This window comes from Pelodiscus sinensis, chromosome 2, assembly GCF_052426305.1.
Source record: "Pelodiscus sinensis isolate ZL-2025 chromosome 2, ASM5242630v1, whole genome shotgun sequence".
Taxonomy (NCBI): domain Eukaryota; kingdom Metazoa; phylum Chordata; order Testudines; family Trionychidae; genus Pelodiscus; species Pelodiscus sinensis.
In genome coordinates, this window is record NC_143053.1 from 35,206,149 (window position 1) to 35,231,450 (window position 25,302).

Genomic DNA, 25,302 nt, shown 5'->3' on the forward strand with positions numbered 1-25,302 from the left:
CAGTGCAAAAAATATGCTGCTACAAATAGGGCATCTGACAATAGAGTATTTTTGCACTCAGTTTTAAATGTAGAATAACAACCTGAAAATCCAATAAATATATCCAATGATTAAGAGCTTTAGAAGACTTAACTACCATTCAGAGTTGGTATTCTCAGTACTTCAAAATAAATTAGGTTAGTCATCACAAATATTTAGAGGCCAAAAATCAAAGGGTCATTTAGACTCTGCCTTTAAAATTGGATTGGGGCAAATATAAGTATTTTGTTATAAAGACAAATGACAAAGACAAATGAGTTTTTTTAAAGAAAAAAACAGGATAAAGATGTATTGATTTGCTGCTTGTGCACTTTTTATTTCAACTGCAAGATAAAAACAAAAATCAGGGAGCTTTATTCCATGCACTAGCTAGTTGCCAACTGGAGAGCAAATACATAACATATGCAGAAAAATTCTAGTGACTATCACAATAATAATCACAGTTAGATCAAAAGATCCTATGTAAACCTATGCACAAGTATGTATCAACATGTTCCACAATCCAGAAGACCAGAGTTTCTGAAGTTCTCTTACTGCTTCTGCTAGCTGGAATTGTGAATGTCAGGGAAGTGACACTCAACATCTGGAGGAGGGCACAGCATACAGAACATTGCATGTTTGCACACCACCAAAGCAGCTTATGAAACAGAGTTTAAGTTTATTTAGAGGATACTAACTAAACTCCCAGCTAAATAGTACCTGTAGCATCATTCTACCACAAGAGTTTAATTTCAGTTGCGGCTTCTACATGATGCTATAATATAAATAATAAATATTAAAACGACAGCCAGTCCAAGTAAGATTTCTAAAGGGGAGGCAGCGGTGGGGGGTGGGGGGCGGGGGTTAACTTCAAGCTTGATATATACATTCTTGCTAGTAGGTGTTGGTAGATTTGGGGAGCCAATGCTGGGATGCTCAATGTTTCTCAGAACAAAATAGCAGCTTTCCTTATGCCCTCCAAAAAAGTCTAAAGTCCTCTAACTTAAGAACATAGAACATGTTAAGACAGTAATAAATGTTGTCTCTTGCTAAGGTTTTATGCATCTACTTTCTCTCCTTGCGATCCTTAGTTTGCATTTTATAATGTATTTTATGCTGCATTAGTATGCTTTTTTTCCTATTCTAGTTTATGTATTAACACAATTATTTAATGCTCAATCTGTCAGTAGTTATCTTTCTATTGTCTGACTTTTGAAAATATAAAAACTGAAAACTGAATAGAAAAAATAAATGAAAAAGCACAAGAATTATTTCTGTTTAATCCCATAAATTGACAATTAACTTTAGGTCTTGGGACATTCCTACATTTCAAAACACAACTTGTTATTTGTAAAGATATTTATGTGCTTACCTCCCCATGGTTCTTAAAAAATTAACTCAGTGTTTGAGCAATTAGCTTAGAGCAATAAAAATCACTTACGTAAGTAACTCCCAAAACAAATTTAGGGAAAACCTATTACTTTTGGTGTCCATTAAATAAATCATTTCTATAGAACAATAGCATCAAGGAGGAAGTTTAAAATACTGATACCTATCCAAAAGACAGAAAAACCCTATTTACACAATAGTCTTAAATAATGTTCAGTTAATCAGACAGTTTCAATTTAATTATCACAGTAACCATAGTTTAGTCTCTCTATGCTGTTAAAAAGAGCACCGCAGCAAGACTGTCTGAACCCAAAATCACCAGTGTGAAAAAACACCAAATTACTGTCTAAAGAGGTAGAAGTATGCTCATCTAAAATTATAAATAATCTTGAGTTTAAGTTTGAGTTTCCTGGCAATCTTTCATTAACCAGTCCCTTGGAATAAACAATTTTTAAGTCTCAACCATATTAAATGTGATAAAATATGTTTCTGAATGTCTTTTATTATTTGAAACTGTATCATTTGAAGCTTCTCTCTTACACACACACACACACACACACACACACACACACACACACACACAGAGAGAGAGAGAGAGAGAGAGAGAGAGAGAGAGAGAGAGAGAGCAAGCACTCTGATTACTGCAAAAGCAGAAATGAGCAAATCAGGAATAGGTTTATGGATGCTGAGAACAGTTGCTTATTCTGTTGGTAGCTGCAGGCCTAAGACTATGCACTTGAGGATGTGCACTGTTTTACAAGCACAGTTGATAATAGACAAATTATTGCTCCATTCTGTAGATCTTTAAAGATGCCAAAGCATGCAAAAAAAAAGCCATGTTAGGAAAATATCTTACCTTTTACTACAGATTTTCTTTTATGCTTGAAAAGATATCTAAATTCCTTACATGGGTTAACTTTACTTTGCTATTGTCCCTAAATTAAACATGATTACAAATGCCAGCTTTATAAATTTCTATGCCTAATTATAAAATTATCTTCTACATAGTAAAACTTGTGAAGAACAACATTAAATAAATATATTAATTTATATAAAAATATTAGCATTAATGGAAATCCTCAATCTGTGAAATAAACAGACAATAGTTTTTTTTTTATTTTTAAGTGGAAATATGATGGTATTTAAGAAAAAGAAAATTCACTTTAACAGGAGCCTTTCTTACTGATAGATAAGGGAATATTTAAATGTTATTTATATGCTCTGTATACCATTACTTTCCCCTTTTTCCAGAATGTTTCCATTAATGAATTATCACTATGCAAAACTACAGAATTCTTTCTCTCCTTCCTCTGCCTTCACATATTCTTTTAGACACAACTGGATTCCTTTAATCTTTAATATTTAATAATCATAGGGGAAAAGTTCTAGACATTATTTGCATAGAATGTGTTTACTGAATAAATGCAATAAAAGTAATTAGTAATACTGTATAGAATTCACCGCAAAAAAATAAACTAAAAACCTGTTTAGAATTCAACTACCCCATCACAAGGATAAGCAACACCACTCTGCTGTCTCCACTTCCCATAAAGCAATAGCTGTTCATAACAAAATAGCCTTCAGAACTGACTGACCTATTGCAAAGCATCTACTGATCTTCTGATCTTATGGCTAGCTAAAAGGATTATTGATAATCACTATACTCAAATACAAGTCTTCTGAAAACATGAAAGTGTTTTCTGTATATTTTGCAAATGATATGTAGGGCTGCTTGATATACATCTTCCAGCAAATTATTTATGATTAAATAGCCATATCCTTATAGCTGTAATATGTTCAGTGCCATAGATGCATAAAAATTGTTTTCTCAGATATATTTGTCTGAATATTTAGTATGTTTTTAGGATTACATCTAATAATGCTGCCTGGTAATGGTAGCTAATAGGTTTCAAAGAGACATATACATCTTAAATATATTATTTTAATTAAGCTGGTTTTATTCCTGCAAAACAAGTTTCATTTAAATACTTATATAAAGCATGATATTACCAATATTAATATTTAAAAGTGATAGAGGTTCTCTACCAGAAAATATACACAAAGATATAATGTTGTCATCAGCATAGAAATGCTAAAGGAAAAATGCTTTATTTCTACTTACCTAGTGTTGTTCAGTGTTTGTCCAAAAAGATCATTTTGTAAAACATTTTGAGGGGATGAGAAAACCCCATGAAAATGAGATAAAACAGAATTGCAGACCTGGCGCAATGTCTCAAATTGCATTTTCTTTCTTTCCTTCCCTTTTATTTTTTCTCCCCGCCTGTCTTAAAAGTCATCTATTTTGCAGACACCATCAAATGCAAACATGCTAGTCAAGTTCCATATTTCTCCTGATCTCTGTAAAAACTGTGCCTAAATGAGCAGGGGTTGATAGTTAATTGTACAGTCATTATTCTTCTAATTCAGTCGTAGAAGATTTAGTACCGGTGCGGCTTTCTCCTGACTGTAGCAAGAATTCTAAACAGCAGTAAGCTTTTGGGCATTCCCAGCTGAAGTGTGAAGCTGAGCTGCTTTCATGTACTCTACTCATATTTCTCTAAGCCTATTAAAAACACGCAGTGAATAGATGCTGCCGTCAGGAGTTTCAGCACATCTGGCTGCCAGCAATAAAATCTCAAAAGTAATAAAAATGAGGACAAGGCATCCTCACAGTATCACTACTGTCGAAGAGGAGGAAGCTTTCTGCATTTTCTCATCTTTCCCTCTCCTATAAAAATGACCAACCCTACTGACCAAATATGTCGTTCTTTTTTTTTTTTTTTTTTAATGTGAAGACAGCAATACAGGACAGACAGACCATGCTAAAATAGCTATTGTACTCTTCATATGGTTATATGTAATAATGAGAATAGGCCTTTTCTCTCTAATATTTGAAAAGCTATGCTGTACCTTGCATGAGATAATAGGCTATTCAGCTCTTAACTATTTACATTTATTCTGAATTCTATTTTGTAATACTGTTCAGTAACACACTATACATTGAGGCACTGATTTGTTACAGATATTAAAAAATAATCCAAAATGAATTGTCATTTAGATTTACAATATACTCCAAAATAAGTAGCATTCAGCACATTTTCAAAGTTTATTACACATAATCAGCCATGTTAGTAGTGATCAAGACAACCATTGCATCAAGTACTCCAGGCCTGCTTAACCCCAGGGAAAGCTATAGGCTTAGAAACCTATTGCTTTGGTGCATGTGCAGTAGAGTAAGTCAGTGAGCAGGAGACAGAACTGTTCATTTGATGGAATACAGTTAGATTTTGCAGTATAATGTGCTGCTCAGTGAACACTGTTTAAAATCTGACAAGTAATTGTTCATGATTGCAAATTGTTTTTTTCTTTTCAATAATCAGGTCAAATTATACCAGAATATCACAATATATCTGACTACTGTCAAACTGAACATTATCAATTAATAAGATTTTCCTTAGAATCTTTTATTGTCTATGTGCTGCTTTAAACATCTTACCAGCTAATTACAAAATCCCCAAATAAATGATCGTAAAATGAGGGCTATTATTAAGCTTGAGCAAGGAAAGAGATTTAGCCCCCAGGGAAAAGGAAATAAGCAACCTTCCAACTAATTAAAAAACTGCATTGAAGGGCTCAGAAGGGAGTCCCTATCCAGTCTTCCCAGGCCAGAAGGATGGCAGCCACGACACAGAATTTTTACAGGAAAAGGTTGGGAAATGGGAAACATTTCCAAGTTTGTGCAAGGGATGTAGAGAATTCCCCACTAATACTTATCTTAAATAATGTTTCAGAAAACACAATGGAGAAACATTATGAACTAAATCAAGACAAATATTATCAAAGTCCATACTAGAGAATATTGGGAGAAATAGTCTGTAGTATCTTTAATTCAAACAATAGCAAGATACCATGCATCACTGAACTATGTTAATATCTGATAAACATATTGCCATGCAAATGGTGAAAAAGAGGAGGCAAAGTTGAAGCATAGCTACACAGGACAATTTCCAGTAACTCATTAATATAAAGCACATTCTTTCTGAATATTTTACTATAAGAAAAAGAATGAGAACTTGATTCCTGAACCCTAGCTAACCTGGATGAGTGGGAAAATGACATTTTAATGTAATGTATTGAAATTAGTCTACCTACACTTCATCACAAAGATGCGCAGCTGTAGATTTTATTATATCAATCAAGATGCATAACTGCTTCTTGTTAAATATCGTCCAAGCCTCATACAATTACTAGGCTTGTGACAGTCTGTTAATAGTACTGAGGTAGTGTGGTCCTCTGATAAGGTATAAGACTAGTAGTATGGATGTTTTAGTCACAATTTCAACTACATGACTACATTGATTGGTGACCTTGTTCACATCACCCAACTCAAAATGCTCATAGTTAGCATCCAGGAATAAGGGATCTTTCGGAAAAGGCTTTATTTTCCAAAAGATCCCCTCTAGACTGGCGCTTTTTGCCGGCAAAGCCCCGAGCTGGAAAAAAGCGGCAGCTATGTTCATGCAAATGAAGTGGGGAAGATTTAAATCCCTGCTTCATTTGCAATTGCACTGTGGCTAATCTGCATCCCTTTTCCGCAAAAGGGGTGCAATCTAGACACAGTCCCCATGTTTAGAATATCACCAGGTTCGCTCAACACTAGTATTTTCAGTCTGTTATCATCCAAGTTTTTTTCTCTCAGCCTTTTTCAATGTTTTAAGAAATACACCCAGGCAATAGCATGGGCTTTCAGCTAACTTATTATCTCTGCACTACAACAATAGTTGAGTAAATTTGAATGAAGTACTGGTCACAAAATTCAATTGATAAGAGGAAATAATTGAATATGCCACCTCCACCTACTCTCCTCATTATAAACTCTTTAAGACAGTGGTTCTCAAAGTGTGGTTTTATAGGTGGTCCTCAGGAAGGATCCCCCAAATATGGCATTACTCTAATTGCCATGCTGTAGGCCAGGAGGGTCTGGCTGCTCACTCTCCCTGCCAGCCTGGGCAGGTGCTGTGTCTTCCAATGGCAGCCCACCCCCACCAATGACCCCTCATTGCCAGCTATGGCTCACACCACAGCATTCCCTGAGTTCCAGTGCAGAGCACGCCACCATCCAGCAAGCCCCCGCTACCTCCTGCCCCACTACCATGTGCTGTGCAGTCTCCTCCCTCCCCTCATGGGACTGCCTCTGGACCATGGGCCCCCCAGTCCAGCTGTACCATATCCAGGCCTCCTCTTCTTTGTTACAGTGGCCGCCACTGCCAGGAACAGTTGCTGTTGAGGGGCTGCCCAGGAGCAAAGCTAAACCAGGGGGTTGGCTTGAAACAAGCTTCGAACCCTGGCCTATATAACATAGGCGAGGGAGAGAGTTTCCAATCCGCTTGGGTCCTCTGAGAAAGCTGAAAAGAGCAGCAGGACCATGGGCCTTTGGGAGACTGGCTGAGGATGGGGCAGCATAAAGGATAGGAGGGAGGACAGGCCAAGGTGGGTCCAAAGCAAAGCTGGTGGAGCTGCTCCTGGACCACAGTGCCTTAGAACTGTTGCTTCAGTGCCAGCCAGGGCTGCACAGAGCCCAGCTGGAACACTGCGGGGTGAGATGAACTCAAGCTTAGCTGGTGTGCCCTCTGCAAGGGGGCACAAAGCCAGGTAAGCATCCCCCCTCACACCCAGACCCCTGCACTCCAATCCCTCTCACTCATTCTCCTCCCCCCACAAAGGCCACGTATCCTCAGCTTGCTCCAACACTCTTCCCCCGGCCAGACACCTATCCGCATCCTGCTCTTACATCCACCATTGATCCTGCTCCCTCACCCTGGCCAGACACTCTACTCCCAGCCTGCTTCTGCACCCCACTTCCCACCCAGATCTCACAACCTCTCCCCCTTCTGCACCCCAGCTCCTTCCCATATCCTTCACCCCCATCCCTAACCCACTCACTGGCAGCCCTGTCCTACTCAATGAACCCCTCCTTTTTGTCCCCATCCCAAAGCCTAAGGGGAGGTCCATAAATTCACTAATACTGGAAGCCCAGAAAAGTAAATCTTGTCTGTGGGAAGCCCTGAACCTCAGTCCTCTCTGTCCCTTCCCCTCACCCTGTGGAGCTGGGGCATCAGAGGGGTGAGGTGTCTCAGTGGGGGCCATATCACTGAGGGTTGGAGTGTTTTGGAGTTTTTTTGCTTTTCACTTGTGTGGTTCCCAACTGATTTTTCTGTGGGTGAGTGTTCCCTGACCCAAAAAAAGATTCCCTACCTCTGCCATAAATAAAGAAAACATTGAAACCTTTAGTGCTAGACTTAATATTTTACTTTATTTAAAATGAAGTTTGATAAACTAACGCGAGAAAGTTAAAACACATAATCTGTATAATAACTTAAATTAAACTGTTCTCCCTAGCTGTAGCACTAGCAACATGGCTCTGGCATAATTATGTAATTAACGGTGAGGTTCCATTAGCAACTGCGGGTCTGTGGAAAGCCAGACGGTCCATGGGCCAAAATGTTTGAGAACTACCGCTTTAAGATTATGACCTTACTATCGACCTCACTATCTTTCAGACAGTACATGTTCTTGAATGTCTTATGTATGATAGAATCACAGTTTGTTCAGTTTCAGGGCACATTTAAGACCTATCTATTTACACAGGGGGTCCTGACAAGGAGGGTTGAGTGAGAAGAGTTTTCTTACATGGTACTGGAAGAAAGTAGAAGTGGATCCATTTTCTGCTATGGTAAAGAGCACAAAAGCACAAGCAGGGTGGAAAGAAATAAGTATATTGGGACAGTGAGGCAGGTTAAACTGGGATAGAAGAGAAAATGGGGTTAAGACCGGCTGGCAAGAGACTGGGACTGGCAGCCAGAGGGGAGGATGAAACTAGTTGGGTAGGGAGGCTGGGAGCCAAGAGGATGGGAGAGAGGGGAACACTAAGATCCAGACGAAGATCTGACACAATTGGAAAGATTGCAAGTAGTTGGACAAGGAGACCGGGACTAAGAATCATTATCATGGAAATTAAGGCAAACAGAAGAGGAACATAAGAACATAAGAATGGCCGCACTGGGTCAGACCAAAGGTCCATCTAGCCCAGTAGCCTGGCTGCTGACAGTGGCCAGCACCAGGTGCCCCAGAGAGGGTGGACTGAAGACAATGATCAAGCGATTTGTCTCCTGCCATCCTTCTCCAGCCTCTGACAAACAGAGGCCAGGGACACCATTTCTATCCCCTGGCTAATAGCCTTTTATGGACCTAACCTCCATGAAATTATCTAGCTTCTCTTTAAACTCTGTTATAGTCCTAGCCTTCACAGCCTCCTCTGGCAAGGAGTTCCACAGATTGACTACACGCTGTGTGAAGAACTTTCTTGTATTCATTTTAAACCTGCTACCAAATTAATTTCATTTGGTGTCCTCTAGTTCTTCTATTATGGGAACTAATAAATAACTTTTCTTTATCTGCCCTCTCCACACCACTCATGATTTTATATACCTCTATATATAAAATCTCTCTATATAGGAACATATCTTACAAGAGACAGATCAGAAGAAGAAATGTGAGGGAGGAACTGGGACAGGCTGGACAAAGAGACACAGGGTACATCTAGATTGCAGCGCTTTTCAAAAAAATGTTTTTGGAAAAGTGGACGCATTCTTTCGCCATCCCTGTAAACCTTGTTTTACGAGGAAGAAGGGATGGCTCAGAAGAGTAGGTTTTTCTGAAATTTGGCACTGTGTAAATGTGCCATATTTTGGAAAAGCCTCTTCCGAAAGAAAAACGGGAAAAGATACGCAAATTGTAGTTCGTAGTTTGTGTATCTTTTTCCGATTTTTCTTTGTAGTCTAGATGTAGTCTAAGCATCGGAAGAATCAAAGACTTGGAGTGGGTGGAGAGATTGCGACTCAGACAGCAAGCCCAGAAGGGGTACTGTAGATTCCCTAGAACCGGGGTACTAGTTAGGCCACAGACCCACATAAATCTGTACTTCATCTTGAAATGACTATATTTTTCCACAAACTGCTCTGGGAACCACGCTTGGAAACAAAGGATTCCTGCCATATGCTAAAACTATATAGGGTAGGGAGTGACATCATTGGTTACTCTTCATGCCCCACACAAGAAGACTCCTGTAAACACCTGAGAAACAAAGACTGAACCAGAACAAGTCCTGGACCTTACATACTTTTCACCATGAGACTGAAGAGCCTACTATTAAATATTTGTTCACCATGTGTTTACTTATAGACTGTAAACAACTCACTCTCTTAACCTTCTCTTTGTTAAACTAAATTAATTTGGCTCCGTGACTCTACCACTATAAAAGCATGTTTTTTAATCATTTAATTATTCTTGTCATGCCGAAGCAGTGAGCCAGAGCAATGGAGGTAAGTGCTTGGAGTCTTAGGAGTGCAGCACAACATTGGGTCTGCAGACTTCAATAATAGAATAATGCTTCATAAGTGTATGAACAGACCTTCCCAGATGGCTGAAACAAAAATGTCCAAGGTAGAAACGTTCTTCAATGATACCACTGAAGCTGCTTGAGCTCTAGTAGAGTGAGCCCTGAGAGTAGTAGGTCGTACTAGTTTGGTTAATTGATAGGGTTCTTATAGTGCCAAGCATCCATTTTGATAGTGTCTGAAATGAGATTGCTTTGTCTTTCATTCTTTCCACTATAGCAGCAAAGAGTCTTGACAAAGACATGATCCACTTTGTATGTTGAAGATGGAATGTCAAGATGAAGATTGTTACTTCTATCTTGGAAGTATGTGGCTTGGGAAAGAAAATACACAGGTGAATTTGTTAATTCTTATGGAATTGGTGACTCATGTCAGGAAGAAACTATGGATGAGTTTTTAGAGACACCTATTAGGAGGGACAGCTATTAGGGTTTGAATCTCCCTTCTTTCTGACTGAAGTGATAGGCATCAAAAATGATGTCTTCAACGCACTAGAAAATTTTATTCTCTGCTGTGGTGCTCCTTTGTGGCTGGCCACCTCTTCCATAACTCAACCCCCCAGCCAGGTCACATTTTAATCCCATCCCTTCTTGGATAAACAACTATTTCAGCCAGACTTGCATGCATTCGATATCATAAAGACTACATATCTGAGAAAGGCAAGGCATGGTGTCTGGATTTGACTCAAGTTGTGAGATCAGAGAAGATAAATTTTGGAATCTGTTCTGCAGCAGATATGCTATGTTACAAAGAACAACACTTAAATCTCTCTGGAACCTAGAGGAAGCCATACCAGTACCAGAAGCCTAATTCAGGAAAAACTAAATTAATAACAAATTGCCAATGGACAGCTATTTAACTAATTATTTTAACTACTAACTATACTAAATGAAGATAAGCATGGTTACAAAGAATACTAACTTAGGAAAACCAATGTTTGAAGTTTAAATGATCTGAGCTAGGCCATAAATGGAACTAAGTTTTGGAGCCAGGTTTCAGAGGTACAAATCCCAATCTTTTCCTTTCAATTAGTGTGCATAATCCGCTAAATTGTATTTTTTCTGAGATTCTGAGCTGCCCTTTCTTTGTGGCCAGAATCCACACTTGCTGCTCAGCAGAGTTCTGATCCAAAACCCATTGAAATCAGTAGGAATCATCCCATTAACTTCAATTGACTTTAGATCAGGCCCTGAAATAGAAGCTCACCTGAAGGCTGTCATTAGGCTCCAGAGAAGGTATTATTATGTCCCTAGTGCTGATGGAGGCACTTTGGGCAGCACTCTACTGCCAGGTCAGGTGGTTACACCAAAATAACTCAAGATCTTGAGTTTCACAAGCTGAAAAACTAGTCCTGGATAATTATAAAGAGACCAGGAACAATCCATTTATCTATAGGAAAACAACAAAAGGGTAAACTTTTCACCTAGTGACCAGTTTACATTTTGGACCTTGAAATTAATCTAGATCTTTTTAACGTGATCATCATTGATGTATTTGAGCCCAAGGAATGTGCAGCAAAAAAAAAAAAGAAAAGAAAATGCCTTTTTTTTTTAATGAAAGCTGAAATTAACCTTGACATTTCCCCCCAAAAGTCGATAAATGTAGATTTCACAAATCCCAGAAGTCAGCTTTGGATAACAGATTCCAGTTCAGTCTTGGAGTTTTCCTTAGCAGAGAATGCCAACTATGCCTAATTATGTGCTGCAGTTTTGTGATGAGATTGAATAATTCATTTCCAAATGACTAGTCCCAGTCTCAGAGGTAAAGAGTAGGGGATTAACTACTAACTACCGACCATTCTGGCTTTTTAAAATTGATATATAGGTGACATCAAGCAATTTAAACACAAAATTTACCTAATTGTTACAATTTGGAAAGGAATGCCCTCTAAATTGTACATAATTAGGAAATTCGATTATTTTTGTGACTTTGCTGTCACCAAATTTCAGAGGTTCACAAATCCATTATATATGGCCAAATTTAAAATTTGTTTGGGGGGGGGGGAGAGAAGATAATTACATAATTTAATCTTAATAGAAATATTTAAATAATTTTTGTTTTAATTTGAATTAATTCAGATTTGTTTAAAATTTCCCTGAACTGCTGGAAACCCAAACAATGGAATATTGAGTCTAATGTTGCTCCCACTACAATCAATGGGAAATATGCTTCTCCCCAAGCAGAAAGTCCTCTGATTGATATTATTCTGACCCTGCATGAGAAACAGAAACTGGCCTTACCATTCTAGTTTTATTTTCCACGTTTAGCGAGATATAAGAAACAAACAAAAGAAACCCAACACAAATGGGAAAATGTAACATATTCCTTATAAATATTTCAATATTAATGTCATTTATACAAACAGAGTATTTATTAATTTTTATCTGTAGGCGTTTCATTTAGAAATATATGAGTTGCCTGAGACCAAATAAGCCTGAAACAATACTTATTTCCAAAATATTTTAACTAAAAACTAGGTTTAGATAAGCTTCCTTAGATCAAAATTTCAATGGAATTTTCAAGTACCTTAACATATAAGTTGAAGAAAGAAATGGGCAAAACTTTCCAGATAAAATAAAAACCAATACAAAATGTCAGCCAACACTTACAACTTAAAAAAAAAAAGTATAACTTTCCCTCTTATTTTTCATATCTAATCCTCATAAAGATTTCATGATTCCTATTCTATATTTAGTGGTTAAGGAATACAATTCAAAAGAGAGCAAAGAACCATAAAGGCCTAATTCTACTCTTATTTATACTGTACATTAATGTGACTCCATTGTGTTAAATAAGTTACTTATGATTTACATTGGTGGAACAGAGCAGAAACATGAAAAAAGGGTTAAAGTCATAGTATAGGCATGGTGGTTCTGTAATAACTCCCTGTATCTGGGAGCTTATAGATAACTAGATAACTCACAATTAGAGATGTACAGGAAGAGGCTGGACTTGGAAATCAGCAGGTCTCTGTGCATGCTCCCTATAAACTTCAAATCAGCAGAATTTCACTTAGAACTCTAACTGGACCAGAATTTACTTGCCCTTCTGAAAGGACTATAGGGCTCAGGAATTGTAGACAGGTAATAAATAGGAAGAACAAGTCTCTTGTGTATGTAAATGACAGAGAGAGCTTAAAATCATTATTTATTCTTTCTTCTTTATATTATTGTTATGGTTACTGTTATAATTAATCATGTACAGTAGATATATATTTTAAAAGCACTTAAACTAATACACCATAAAGACTCCAGGAGTTATTATCGATTAATTTTAATATTCATATTAATGACATAATATGTACTCCAGATGTCCTACAGTTATTCTTTATCATATGCATCCTTAATTAGAAAATTTCAAAATAATGCTTGAATCTTAGTCTGAGCCTCTGTAGGTATTCAACACTGCAATATTAGTATCTTGGAATTACTGTAAGACAGAGCTACAGAAACTTTCTGGTGCCTCCCTCCCAAGCAAAATGAAAAAAAAAATCATAGGGAAGGGTTGCAAGCCAAGCTGGATGAACAAGCAATAAAACAAGTGATCAAGGCCTGGTCTACACTAGGGGCGTGTCTAGACTACAGGGTTTTGTTGACAAAAGTGGACTTTTGTCGACAAAACTATACCTGCATCTACACTGCCACTGAGCTCTGTCGACATAACGTCGACAGAACTCAGCAGTTTTGTTGATGGCTGTAAACCTCATTCTACGAGGAATAATGCCTTTAGTCGACAGAGTTCTGTCGACAGAAGGTGTTATTGCATCTATACTGTCCTTTGCATCTACACTGTCATGTCGACAAAGCAAGCTACTTTGTCGACAGAACTGGGTGTAGTCTAGACGCTCTTTGTCGACAGAAGCTTTGTCGACAGTATCTGTCGACAAAGCTTCTGTCGACAAAAGCCTGTAGTCTAGACGTACCCTAGGAGTTTAGATTAACCACTTAGGGTCAATTTTCTAAACAAAGAGTCCACACAACCAAGGGCATTCCATTGACTTTAAGGGCCATTGAAGTTAATTTTGGTACTCTTGCTTTTCACAAAGAGTAATGGAAAATTCTACTTGGCATAGTCAAATTCATGGTAATATAGACCCAGTGTTGAAAAAGGATCTTGGCCTCCATGAGGCATCCTACAGTGTCCCACTGTGACTAGAACTTATGCCTGTACTGCTCTCCAAGTGAACAGGAAAAGCTCTGGGAAAGTTTGAATTTCATTTCCTGCATGGCCAGTGCAAAGAACACACCTCAGATCAGGCGGCACACCTGAGCAGCACATGTGGCCATGACTTCCATAAGTTCAAGTGCCGATTCCTAAGGGTGAAAAAGAGTGCCAGCACAGAGTATGCAGGAGATTTTGAGATGTAGGGAGAGGAATCATTCTCTCTAAGCTCTGAAACAGCAAAAGAAACAGCGATATCTATGCTAAGATAGCATAGTGCTTGTGGACAAAGGATACTCCAGGAACTCTCAGAAGTGCTGAGTTAAAATAAAGGAGCTGAGGTAGTCCTACAACAGGACAAAGAAAGCAAATGGATGGTCTAGCACAGTACCATAAACATGCCAATTCTACAATCAGATACATGAACTCTTAGCAGGGACCCAACCAGCTTCCCAGACCAGACTATAGAGTCCACCCTAGACATTTCAGGCAGCAGCACAGAAGACAGCATGGTGGTGGATGGGGAGGAGGAGAATGAGGAGAATGGCCAGCCGGTGAGTGGGGAGAGCCAAGAACTTTTCAGCATTGTAACATAAGGCCTGGGTTTCTGGCAACATTCAGTCAGCATGAGCTCCCTATCACTCTGTGTGATTCAGAGAACACTGATATCTCGTGTGGCAACCTGGATGAAGATGGGGAAGCTATTAGCTGGTTCCTCTGCTGCTAGTCTGGCTTCAGCCTCTGGCACCCTCTCTCTTTCTCCACCCTCCTATCTGCAGGCTTTTGCGTGATGGGAAAGTAGCACTCTCTTGGGAAGTACGGTGTGGTGGACACAGAAGAGGGAGCTGTGTGAGCCTCCACCTTGCCACCCCAACATGACTGAACCCTGTCCCTCCTCCCACCTGCAAGATCGTTCCCTGGCAGGCCCCTTACCATGCTTGCCTCCAAACCACATGAATCCAGATGTTCCCTTTAGAACTCTGTTGTATACTTGCTGTACAGTGGTTGCTTTAAAGCATGACTTTGGTCTTGCACAGAACATATCGCCATTGTCTTTACAGAGACCTTCACTGTAGGTTAACAGATTAGGTTTTAGGCTCCACAGTGTATCTCCTGTCATATGTGTCTGTCAGTGGGCAGGGGGCTACCCCGCCTGGGTTCCGTCAGTTCACTCGCTGCCCGTGGCCCCACCGGGCCAAGTACCCTCTCTGTGCTCCCCATCACCTGCATCATCAACAGCCTGACAACGCCGTCGTCCCAAAATCCTCCGCCTCCCATCTGACTTTTGGCTAGTCGGCAGGGGAAGGTAGCGGGGCTCGGGCCTGCCCTCCCTCCGAACTCCAACCCAGGGCCATAAGGACTGGGACCAGTGTCCCAGTTCCGGTTGGTGGGGGTTCCACCCTGCAACGCACCAACCCCGCAGGTTGCTACCCTGCTCTGGGTCACTTCCTACCTTCCTGGTTCTCACGCTGTGACTCAGGGTCGCCCCTCCAGTCTCCTTCCGGCGACACCTTCTCCTGGCAGCAGCGCCTCTTTTGAACATCCCACTGCCACATCAGCATCCTTGGCTCCTCTCACTCTCCCATTCCCTGCTGGCCCTTGCCTGGGCCGGCACTGCCGACAATCCCGGGCATGCGTGGTCTCGGCAGTGGCCAGGATGCCTCCGCCGCTTCTTCCCCTTCTCCTTGGGTCCCAGCGGGGAGCGTAGGGCTGCCTCTGGGGACAGCACAGCAGCAGTGCGGGGCGGCAGAGTGGCCACATCACAGTGCCCTTGAAACTTTTTATTACAGTGGGAATAGCAGGCAGCTTAATGCATACTCCCCTGGCTCCAGCAGCTGTCTGTCTTGCACAAATCCACTGGCAAAACCAGACAAGAGAAAATATGCTCAAGAAGCAAGTAGAATGGAGAAATACATTCCTGGGGGAGATGGAGGTAGAGAGGCAGGAGAGGATAGTAGAGCAGCAGGACAGGAAAGCATGCAGGGAACTGCAAGTGAAGCAACAGGAAATTATCTTTTCATCCCCGATTTCAATGATGGAGCACCCGGCAGAGAGCCTGGAAAAGAACACAGCCCACCCCATGCACAACTTTCTCTCCTCACACAGTTCCATAGCGTCCACCCCCAGGGGTCTCAAGTCACAGGGTGGGGAAACTCAGGGACAGCCTCACACTTAGCCTTCATGGGCTTGGGAGGCAAAAGGCTGTCCTTCTCATGTTTTTGACACACACACCCCTTTGGAACCCACCATGAACTTATTTTCTGTCCCTGATGTCTTCCCTAAATAAAAAGGCATGATTTCTGAAAATCTCTCTTTATGGCTTATATTGCAGTTGTGGGGTGGGGAATTGAAGGCAAACACACTAAATGCACGGGCTTCTCACCAAGAGCAACATGCATAACTCTCAAAACTGGCCATTCATAAAACCTTCTTTCAGAGCCTCTCTGATTTGCACTGCCCCACACTGTGCTCTCATTATCAACCTGGTGTCTGGCTGCTTAAATCTCTGGCTACATGCTCTGCCTCAGCCCCCCCCTCCTCCCCGATAGATAACTTTCCCCCTTACTCTCACAAAGATTATGGAGCACATAGTAGGCTGCCACCACAAAGGGAATGTTGCATTCACTGAGGTCTCACCTAGGCTATGTCTAGACTGCAGGCTTCTTTCGAAAGAGGCTCTTTCGAAAGCATCTTTCGAAAGAGCCTCTTTCAAAAGATCGCGTCTAGACTGCAGGCGGATCTTTCGAAAGAGAAATCCGCTTTTTCGAAAGAGAGCACCCAGCGAGTCTGGATGCTCTCTTTCGAAGACGGCCTCTTTACATTGAAGAACGCCTTCTTTCGAAAGAGGAACTTTCGAAAGAAGGCGTTCTTCCTCGTAAATTGAGGTTTACCGCCATAGAAAGAAAAGCCACGTTCTTTCGAAATAATTTCGAAAGAACGCGGCTTGAGTCTGGATGCAGGGGAAGTTTTTTCGGGAAAAGGCTACTTTTCCCGAAAAAACCCCTGAGTCTGGACACGGCCTTAGTCAGTAGATTCCTAAACCTTTCCTTTGAATACCCAAAAGCAGATTCAACAATCATTCTGCACTTGCTCTGACTGTAATTGAATTGTTCCTTACTGGGGTCCAGGCTGCCATGTAGGGCTTCATGAGCCTCAAGCGCAAGGGGTAGACTAGGTCGTCAATGATCACTATTGGCATTTCCACCTGCCTGATTCTAATTTTCCAGTCTGGGAAAAAAAGTTTCACCATGCATATTTCTGAATAGGCAGGAATTCTTAAAGATGCGTGCATCATGCATCTTTCCCTACCATTCCACTTTGATGACAGTGAAATGGCCCTTGTGATCCACCAACACCTGCACCAACATTGAGAAGTACCTCTTGTGGTTTATGTACTCCTTGGCCAGGTCGTCGGGTAGCAAGATGGGGATGTGCGTTCCATCTATCACCCTGCTGCAGTTACGGAACCCCATCATGGCAAAGCCATCCACTATGGTATCCTCATTTCCCAGAGTCACTACTCTCCATAGCAGAATGGTATTGATTGTGTTGGCTACTTGTATAACAACAGCCCCTGCTGTAGAATTCTTAACTTCAAATTGATTCCAAACTGACTGGTCGCTATCTGGCATTGCAAGTTTCCACAAGGCAATTGCCACATACTGACCTATGAAGGAAAACTGAAAGAATTGGGCTTGTTAAGTTTGGTAAGGAGAAGACTGAGAGGGGACATGATAGCGGTTTTCAGATATTTAAAAGGGTGTCACAAGGAGGAGGGAGAACAATTGTTCTCCTTAGCCTCTGAGGATAGGACAAGAAGCAATGGGCTTAAACTGCGGCAAGGGAGGTTTAGGTTGGACATTAGGAAAAACTTTCTAACTGTCAGAGTGGTGAAATACTGAAATAAGTTGCCTAGGGAGGTTGTGGAATCTCTATCTCTGGAGATAGTCAAGAGCAGATTAGATAGATATTTATATGGGATGGTCTAGACAGTATTGAGTCCTACTATGAGGGCAGGGGACTGGACTCGATGACCTCTTAAGGTCTCTTCCAGTTCTAGTATTCTATGATTCTATCATTCTCCATGGACAAAGTAGGTCTCATTTGGGTTTCCCTGCACTTCAGGTTCCATGAAAGTGTCCTTGCACATGTGGAAGTTTTGCAGCCAATGTTGATCATCCCAAACCTGCAGCACTATATGGTCTTATCAGTCTGTGCTTGTCTCATGGCACCAGAACTGGTGTTCCACTATTTCTATAGGATCAAATTCCAGCTGTGTTTCGATTTTGCTGAATTCAAGGGCTTGCCTGTAGAGCAGAGGTGGGAAAATTCCGATCCACAGGCCAGAGCCGGTCTGCAAGGTTAGTCCCTGGTGGGCTCCCAACTCCATGTTTAACTGCACCTCTGTGGGTATTGGAGGATTGTGGGTCTCGTTGGCCGTGAATCACCATTTGTGGACAATGTAAGCAGCAGGAAGTGGCATCCTAGGCCACAATGCTTCCCACCACTCACATTGGCCATGAACAGTGATTCCCAGCCAAGCAGAGCTGTAATCCTCCAATACCTATGGAGGTGCAGGTAAACCTAGAGGTGGCAGCCCATCAGGAACTAACCCTGCGGGCTGCCTTTTTTATTGCCCACTCCTGATGTACAGCATGCCTATGGCACCCCGAGATGGAGGAGATTCCTCCTCATCCTCTTCCAGGTGGAGTGCTATGCTTACGCTCTCAAAATCCTGCACCATTAGGTGCACCAAGGTAGACTTTAACATCACAATGGTTTGATGCAAAATGGGATACATGAGGGGGGCCATGTTTGTGCTGCTATGGCATCTGCCCAGGTAAAAAGGGCCAAAAAGGATGCAAAAAGACTGCTTCCCATTGATCTCAAGCAAATGGGGAGGGAGTTAATGAGCAAATTATGGGGCGCTGATGATATGAACCCATAACCAACTGCTGCACAGTTTTGGTCCCAGCGTGCACTGAGCATAACCTAGAATGCAAAGTGGTGCAGGCACAGTGGCATAGCTACCCAGAGTATATTACTCTCAAAGCCAACGGCAGTCTCCCTAATCGACACACACTACTTCGAAATAAGTTGAATTCTTCTGGACAGTAGGGACATGGACCTTCAAATTCATAAAAAGAGCTGACCAGAAAATGATTTTAATAGATTTGACTTTATCTTGTAGTGTAGACAGAGTCCAAGAAAAAGCAGAAAACCTACAAGGAATGGAAGATGGGATGGAACAGCAAGGAAAGCTGTTTCTTGGATGTCAGAAAATGTAGGAGGAAAAGTAAAAATTGCCAAAAATCCAAGCATTGAACCTTTTAAAGGGAATTTAAACCAATAGTAAAAGGTTTCATCGATATATAAATAAAAAGAAAAGAAGGAAAGAAAGGGGACTGCTAAACACTGAAGATGGAATGGAGATTAAAGATACTCCAGACATGTCCCATAAACAAATACTTAGCCTCCATTTTTAATATTGCTAATGAAGAATTTAATGGTAGTGGTAGGCTTGTTAATGGGAACAAGGATATGGAAGAGAAAGGTACCTTGTGCAGTAATATGGCGAGGAATATCGGCTGCTTATTTTCAGACAGAACGGCTCTTGCACAAGAGGGGGTTTTTGCACAAAAATGACAGCTCATTAGGTATTAAAATGAGGTGCAGAGATATTATTGTCATGCCTCATTTGCATATGTTATTGCACAAGAGAGTGCAATGTAGACATAGCCTAGGTGAGTAATTTTCTCTCATTCTTCAAGTGATGTCCCTGTAGATACTCCACTGTAGGGGACATCAGAGCAGTACCCTTCGGCAGGAGGAGGGGGCTTCAAAGTTGAAATCATAACAGATGAGAGTACAGTGAATCCAAACAGGTCATCTAAGGTTGCCTGTTGCTCTTCAGTGTAATATTGAGTAAATATTGAGTATGTGCTGAATATTGAATATGTGCTGAAGCCCGGCTTTCAGTCTCTGTAGCACAGATTTCTGCAATGGGGACAGTGTTAAGGAATGATATAAAGGTCCTGGTGGAATGTGTGTAAATCCGCATGGTTGTAGACCATATTGGGAGTAACAGTTTCATGCAATTTGAAATCCAGATGGAAAGTCTCTGTGTAGATATGGCATTTCCTTTGGATCATTCAGTGATTGAGACAATTTCAGAGATCCACGGAATGCTTTTGTTCTATCTATGTAAAAGGCAATTGCCCTGCCTATATCCAGGGTATGTAGACTTGATTGTAGCCTATTCTGTTTGGCTACGTCTACACTGGCCCCATAAAACGGAAGAGGCATGCAAAGCATGTAAGTCAGAATAGGGAAATCCGCGGGGGATTTAAATATCCCCCGCGGATTTAAATAAACATGTCCGCCGCTTTTTTTCCGGCTTGGGGAAAAGCCGGAAAAAAGCGTCTAGACTGGCGCGATCCTCCGGAATAAAGCTCTTTTCCGGAGGATCTCTTATTCCTACCTGAAAGTAGGAATTTTTTAGGTTTTAACTCATCATATATGACTCAAAAAAGTAGGAATAAGAGATCCTCCAGAAAAGGGCTTTATTCCGGAGGATCGCGCCAGTCTAGATGCTTTTTTCCGGCTTTTCCCCAAGCCGGAAAAAAAGCGGCAGACATGTTTATTTAAATCCGCGGGGGATATTTAAATCCCCCGCGGATTTCCCTATTCTGACTTACCTGCTTTGCATGCCTCTTCCGTTTTATGGGGCCAGTGTAGACATAGCCTTCAAGTTTAGGGGAGAATATTGGATAAGCTGACAGAGGAAATGATGAGCTGATCTTGAGCAAAAACTTAGGAAATGGTATCAAAGAAACTTTATCTTTGAAAAAGATTGCTTGTGGTCCACTATGACCTCTAGATCTCTTTCCACAGTACTCCTTAATTAACAGCCATGTTCCATTTTGTATGTGTACAACTGATTGTTCCTTCCTAAGTGGAGTGTTTTGCATTTGTCCTTGTTACATTTCATCCTATTTACTTCAGAACATTTCTCCAGTTTGTCCAGATCGTTTTGAATTTTCATCCTATCCTCCAAAATACCTGCAACCCTCCCAGCTTGATATCATCCATAAACCATATAAATGTACTCTCTATGCCTTTATCTACATAATTAATGAAGATATTAAACAGAACTGGACCCAGAACTGATCTCTGCTGAACCCCACTCATTATGCCCTTGCAGCATGACTGTGAACCATTGATAACTACTCTCTGGGAATGGTTATCCAATCAGATCTACGTCCACCTTACAGTAGCTCTATCTAAGTTATATTTCCCTCATTTATTAATGAGAAGGTCATGCAAGACTATCAAAAGACTTACTTACAGTCTAGAAATGCCACATCTACTGCTTCTTCTTATCCATGAGTCTCGTTACCCTGACAAAGAAAGCTATGATATGATTTGTTCTTAATAAATCTATGCTGCCTATTGCTTATCACCTTATCATCTTACAGAAGTTTTCGAAGGGATTCCTTAATTATTTGTTCTATTATTTTTCCTGGTAAAGACATTAAGCTGACTGGCCTGCAACTCAGAGGGAGTTGTGAGTATCTGACAAAATAAATCATAGAAGCCAAGAAGTCTAATAAGTGTAGGCATGTTCTGACAGTGGCTTGTGGGTTGATTTGTACTTAAGCAATCAAGTTGGTCAATATGAGGAATTGCTGTTATCACAGAGAAGGCATCATGTCAAGAGAGTTGAGGGAGGTCCAAAGAACTCTATTTGTTGGAATTTTGTGAATTTATATGGAGGCCTAATCACATAGAGAGAGTGAATATCTATTCTGCCGCAACTCTCACCACCTACTATGTTGGTGTTTTGAGCAGGCAATCATCCAGATAGAAGAAAATCCTGCATAGATGTACAGACTCAATGGCAAGAACCTTAAAAAAAAAAGAGCTTGAGTGTCAGTGACTAGGCCAAAAGAAAGGCGATCATTTTGGAAATTATGTGGGCCTATTACAAATCAGAGAAAATGCCAGAATGAGGGATGGGTGGTTATATGAAAATGCACATCCTGAACATCAAGGGCAGAAAACCAGTCCCCTCTTTCTAATTCTGAGATTACTAGCCAATTAGCCGGTCATAAAACGGGATTTTCAGGTCTCTCCTCTGCATCCTATTCCCTTTCTATCTCGGTCTTCTCTCCTGAGCCTCTGGTCTCTCGCTCCGTCTCTCTCTCTCTCTCTCTCTCTCTCTCTCTCTCCCCCCATTCTCCTACTACCTCCCCCCCTCTCTCTCAGTTCTCCTCCGTCTCCTGCCTCTCTCTCCATCTCTCTTTCTCTTCTCCTCCCCATCCTGCCTCTCATGCTCTCTTCTCCTCCTCCTCCTGCCTCTCACTCTCTCTTTCTCTTCTCCTCCTCCTCCTGCATGGGGAGTGCGGAGCCCAAATGGCTGTTTGCACTGCTTGCTCTTGCGTGGCAGCCCAGCTGAGCGGCTACCTACACCATTTCATATTCATATATATAGTAGCCCAATGTCAGTGACTCTGTAACGCTGAAACGCTGCCTGTTGCCTCATGCCGTGCTGCATGGAGAGCGTGAGGCCCAAATGGCTGCTTGCACCGCTTGCTCCTGCACGGTGGCCTGGCTGAGTGGCGCAGAAGTCAGCCGAGCGCCACAGCGGGAGGTGAAGAGGGGCGGGGCATTGATGTTCATGGCCAGGGGGCGGGGCCTGGAGCTGCTGTCATGCTGCACATCACCGTCCAGCCCCCCTTCGGCCTTCCGCCGTGGTGCTCAGCTGACTTCTGCACCACTCAGCTGGGCTGTCACGGGGGAGCAAGCAGAGCAAGCGGCTGTTTGGGCTCTCCCGCAGCAGCCTGGCTGAGCAGCGCAGAAGTCAGCTGAGCACCACGGCGGAAGGCGAAGGGGGGCTGGACGGTGATGTGCAGCATGACAGCAGCTCCAGGCCCCGCCCCCTGGCCATGAACATCAATGCCCCGCCCCTCTTCACCTCCCGCTGTGGTGCTCGGCTGACTTCTGTGCCACTCAGCCAGGCCACCGCGCAGGAGCAAGCGGTGCAAGCAGCCATTTGGGCCTCACGCTCTCCATGCAGCACGGCATGAGGCAACAGGCAGTGTTTCAGCGTTACAGAGTCACTGACATTGGGCTACTATATATATGAGGGTGGGTAGTATGACCATCATGAAGCTGGAAGTTAGGAAGAAATTTTCCTCTGGGTCAGATTGACAGAGAGGCTTTTCACCTTCCTTTGGTGAAAAGAGGCACAAAATCACTTGCACCCTTAAAACTAGTGGAAATGGTGGATTCTCTGTAACCTGAAATCTAATCAACATTGTAATTTTTTAGGTTTTAACTCATCATATATGACTCAAAAAAGCTTTAAAATATGGAGAGACTTCATATTCATATTTCTAAAATAATTTTACTATATCTCATTATGTTAAGACAAAGCCAAATTTTATAATACCTTTATGACTAGCATAGGGTTGTTAACTTTAGATTAATCAACTAATCAAATACTTGATGGAATTTCCATCAACTACTCAATTAGTCAATAAGGGCACCTCCATCTTTGAAACATACAAGAGCCCCTCTGGGCTCTTGTACATTTTAAGGGCAGAAGTGTCATGGGGAGCACAGGGCAAGCAGGGAACTCAAGTAGTCCCCCTGCTCCCTGCTTTTGAAACGTGCAAGAGCCCCCTGTGGGGCTCTTGCACATTTCAAAAGCAAAGCGTACAGGGAGCATGGAACCAGCAGGGGACTGTTTGAGTTCCCTGCTGTCCCTGTGCTCCCCAGGGCACTTCTGCTTTGAAATGTAGCAAGAGCCCTGATCCAAATGTTTTTAAAAGAGCAAGAAAAAATAAAAATGAAAATTTATGGCAGGTCATTAATGTGCAAAAGCCTAGCAAGTGCTAATCTGTATTCTAAAACCTTACATGAGATACTTTAAATATTTCAAACGGAATAGTCCAGAGACTTTGTTCAAAAAACTTTTACTGTCATCATATATACTCAAACCTCAGAAAGGCAGAACAGAAATAAAGACCTGTAAGTATCAACAGATTCTTGTGGTCTGTGAAATCTTGCGTAATCATAATGGAATCATAAGCAAATCTTTGAACAAATGAGAAGTGGAGTTTTTGCTGAATGAAAGTGAGAGATGATCCCTTGACTGTATTTATTTTCCACTGAATGGGGGAGGTATTAGTGCAAATCACAAATGCTCTCTCTATGCACTGAACTGATTATTTACTTTTACTGCAATTTAAGCTATTGGTTACATTCTAAAACTGTATGTATTCTGGGATCCCATTGCAGAGATTACTTTACTTCCTTTTTCATCATTGGAATTCTGATCCCCAAGGTTGCTTTTGCTTTCAGTTGCAGGGTTTAAACCAATTCACAGATAGGAGTAGGCACTTCACTGAAAAGCATACTTTGGAACTTGCTCTCTATAGTAATTCCCCCAGAGCATGAGATTAACACGCATTAAAGTATGATGCAAGTGTTCACTTTTTGCAAAATTTCTTCCTCTACAGGCAGTCCCCGAGTTACGCGGATTTGACTTATGTCGGATCCGCAGTTACGAACGGGGCCCTCCCTCTCCCTGGTCTCCAGCAGACCAGGGAGAGGAAGCAAAGCGGCGGAACATGTGGGCAGCGGACAGCCCAGATGCGTCTGGGCTGTCCGCTGCCCGCGTGCTCCGCGGCTTTGCTCTGCTTTGCTCCCCGTCCCCCTGGTCTGCAGACCAGGGAGACGGGGAGCAAAGCAGAGCAAAGCCGCGGAGCCCGAGGGCAGCAGGACAGCCACGGCGCGTCTGGGCTGTCCTGCTGCCCCCGTGCTCCGCGGCTTTGCTCCGGATGCCTGTGGTACAGCAGCTGGGGCGCTGCCGGTTGGTCCCGTAGCGCCGCTCTGGGCGCTACTAGACCAACCCGGCAGCACCCCAGCTGCTCTGCCCCAGGCGTCCTGATTCAGCCACTGCTGGTCAGTTTCAGCAGCGCTGAATCAGGACGCCTGGGGCAGAGCAGCTTGGGTGCTGCTGGGTTGGTCCAGTAGCGCCGAGGAGCGGCGGTGCTACTGGACCAACCCAGCAGCACCCCAGCTGCTCTGCCCCAGGCGTCCCTAAGTCAGCCACTGCTGAAACTGACCAGTGGCTGACTACAGGAAGCCTCTGCCCCGGGCTTCCGGGAATCAGCCGCTGATCAGTTTCAGCAGCAGCTGACTTGGGGATGCCTGGGGTTCTTAAATTGAATCTCTATGTAAGTCAGAACTGGCGTCCAGATTCAACCGC

General features: G+C 42.1%; 1 protein-coding gene across 1 annotated transcript in view; it reads right to left on the bottom strand.

Annotated features, from left to right (window-relative positions):
• RIMS2 (regulating synaptic membrane exocytosis 2) overlaps positions 1–3,928 on the bottom strand; it is a 510,981-nt gene extending 507,053 nt beyond the window's left edge. Inside the window, exon 1 of the mRNA XM_089776190.1 lies at positions 3,530–3,928. Coding sequence (XP_089632316.1) covers positions 3,530–3,651 — 122 coding nt within the window. The 5' untranslated portion in view covers positions 3,652–3,928. The remainder of the gene's footprint in view (positions 1–3,529) is intronic.
• Between the last annotated feature and the right edge of the window lie 21,374 nt (positions 3,929–25,302).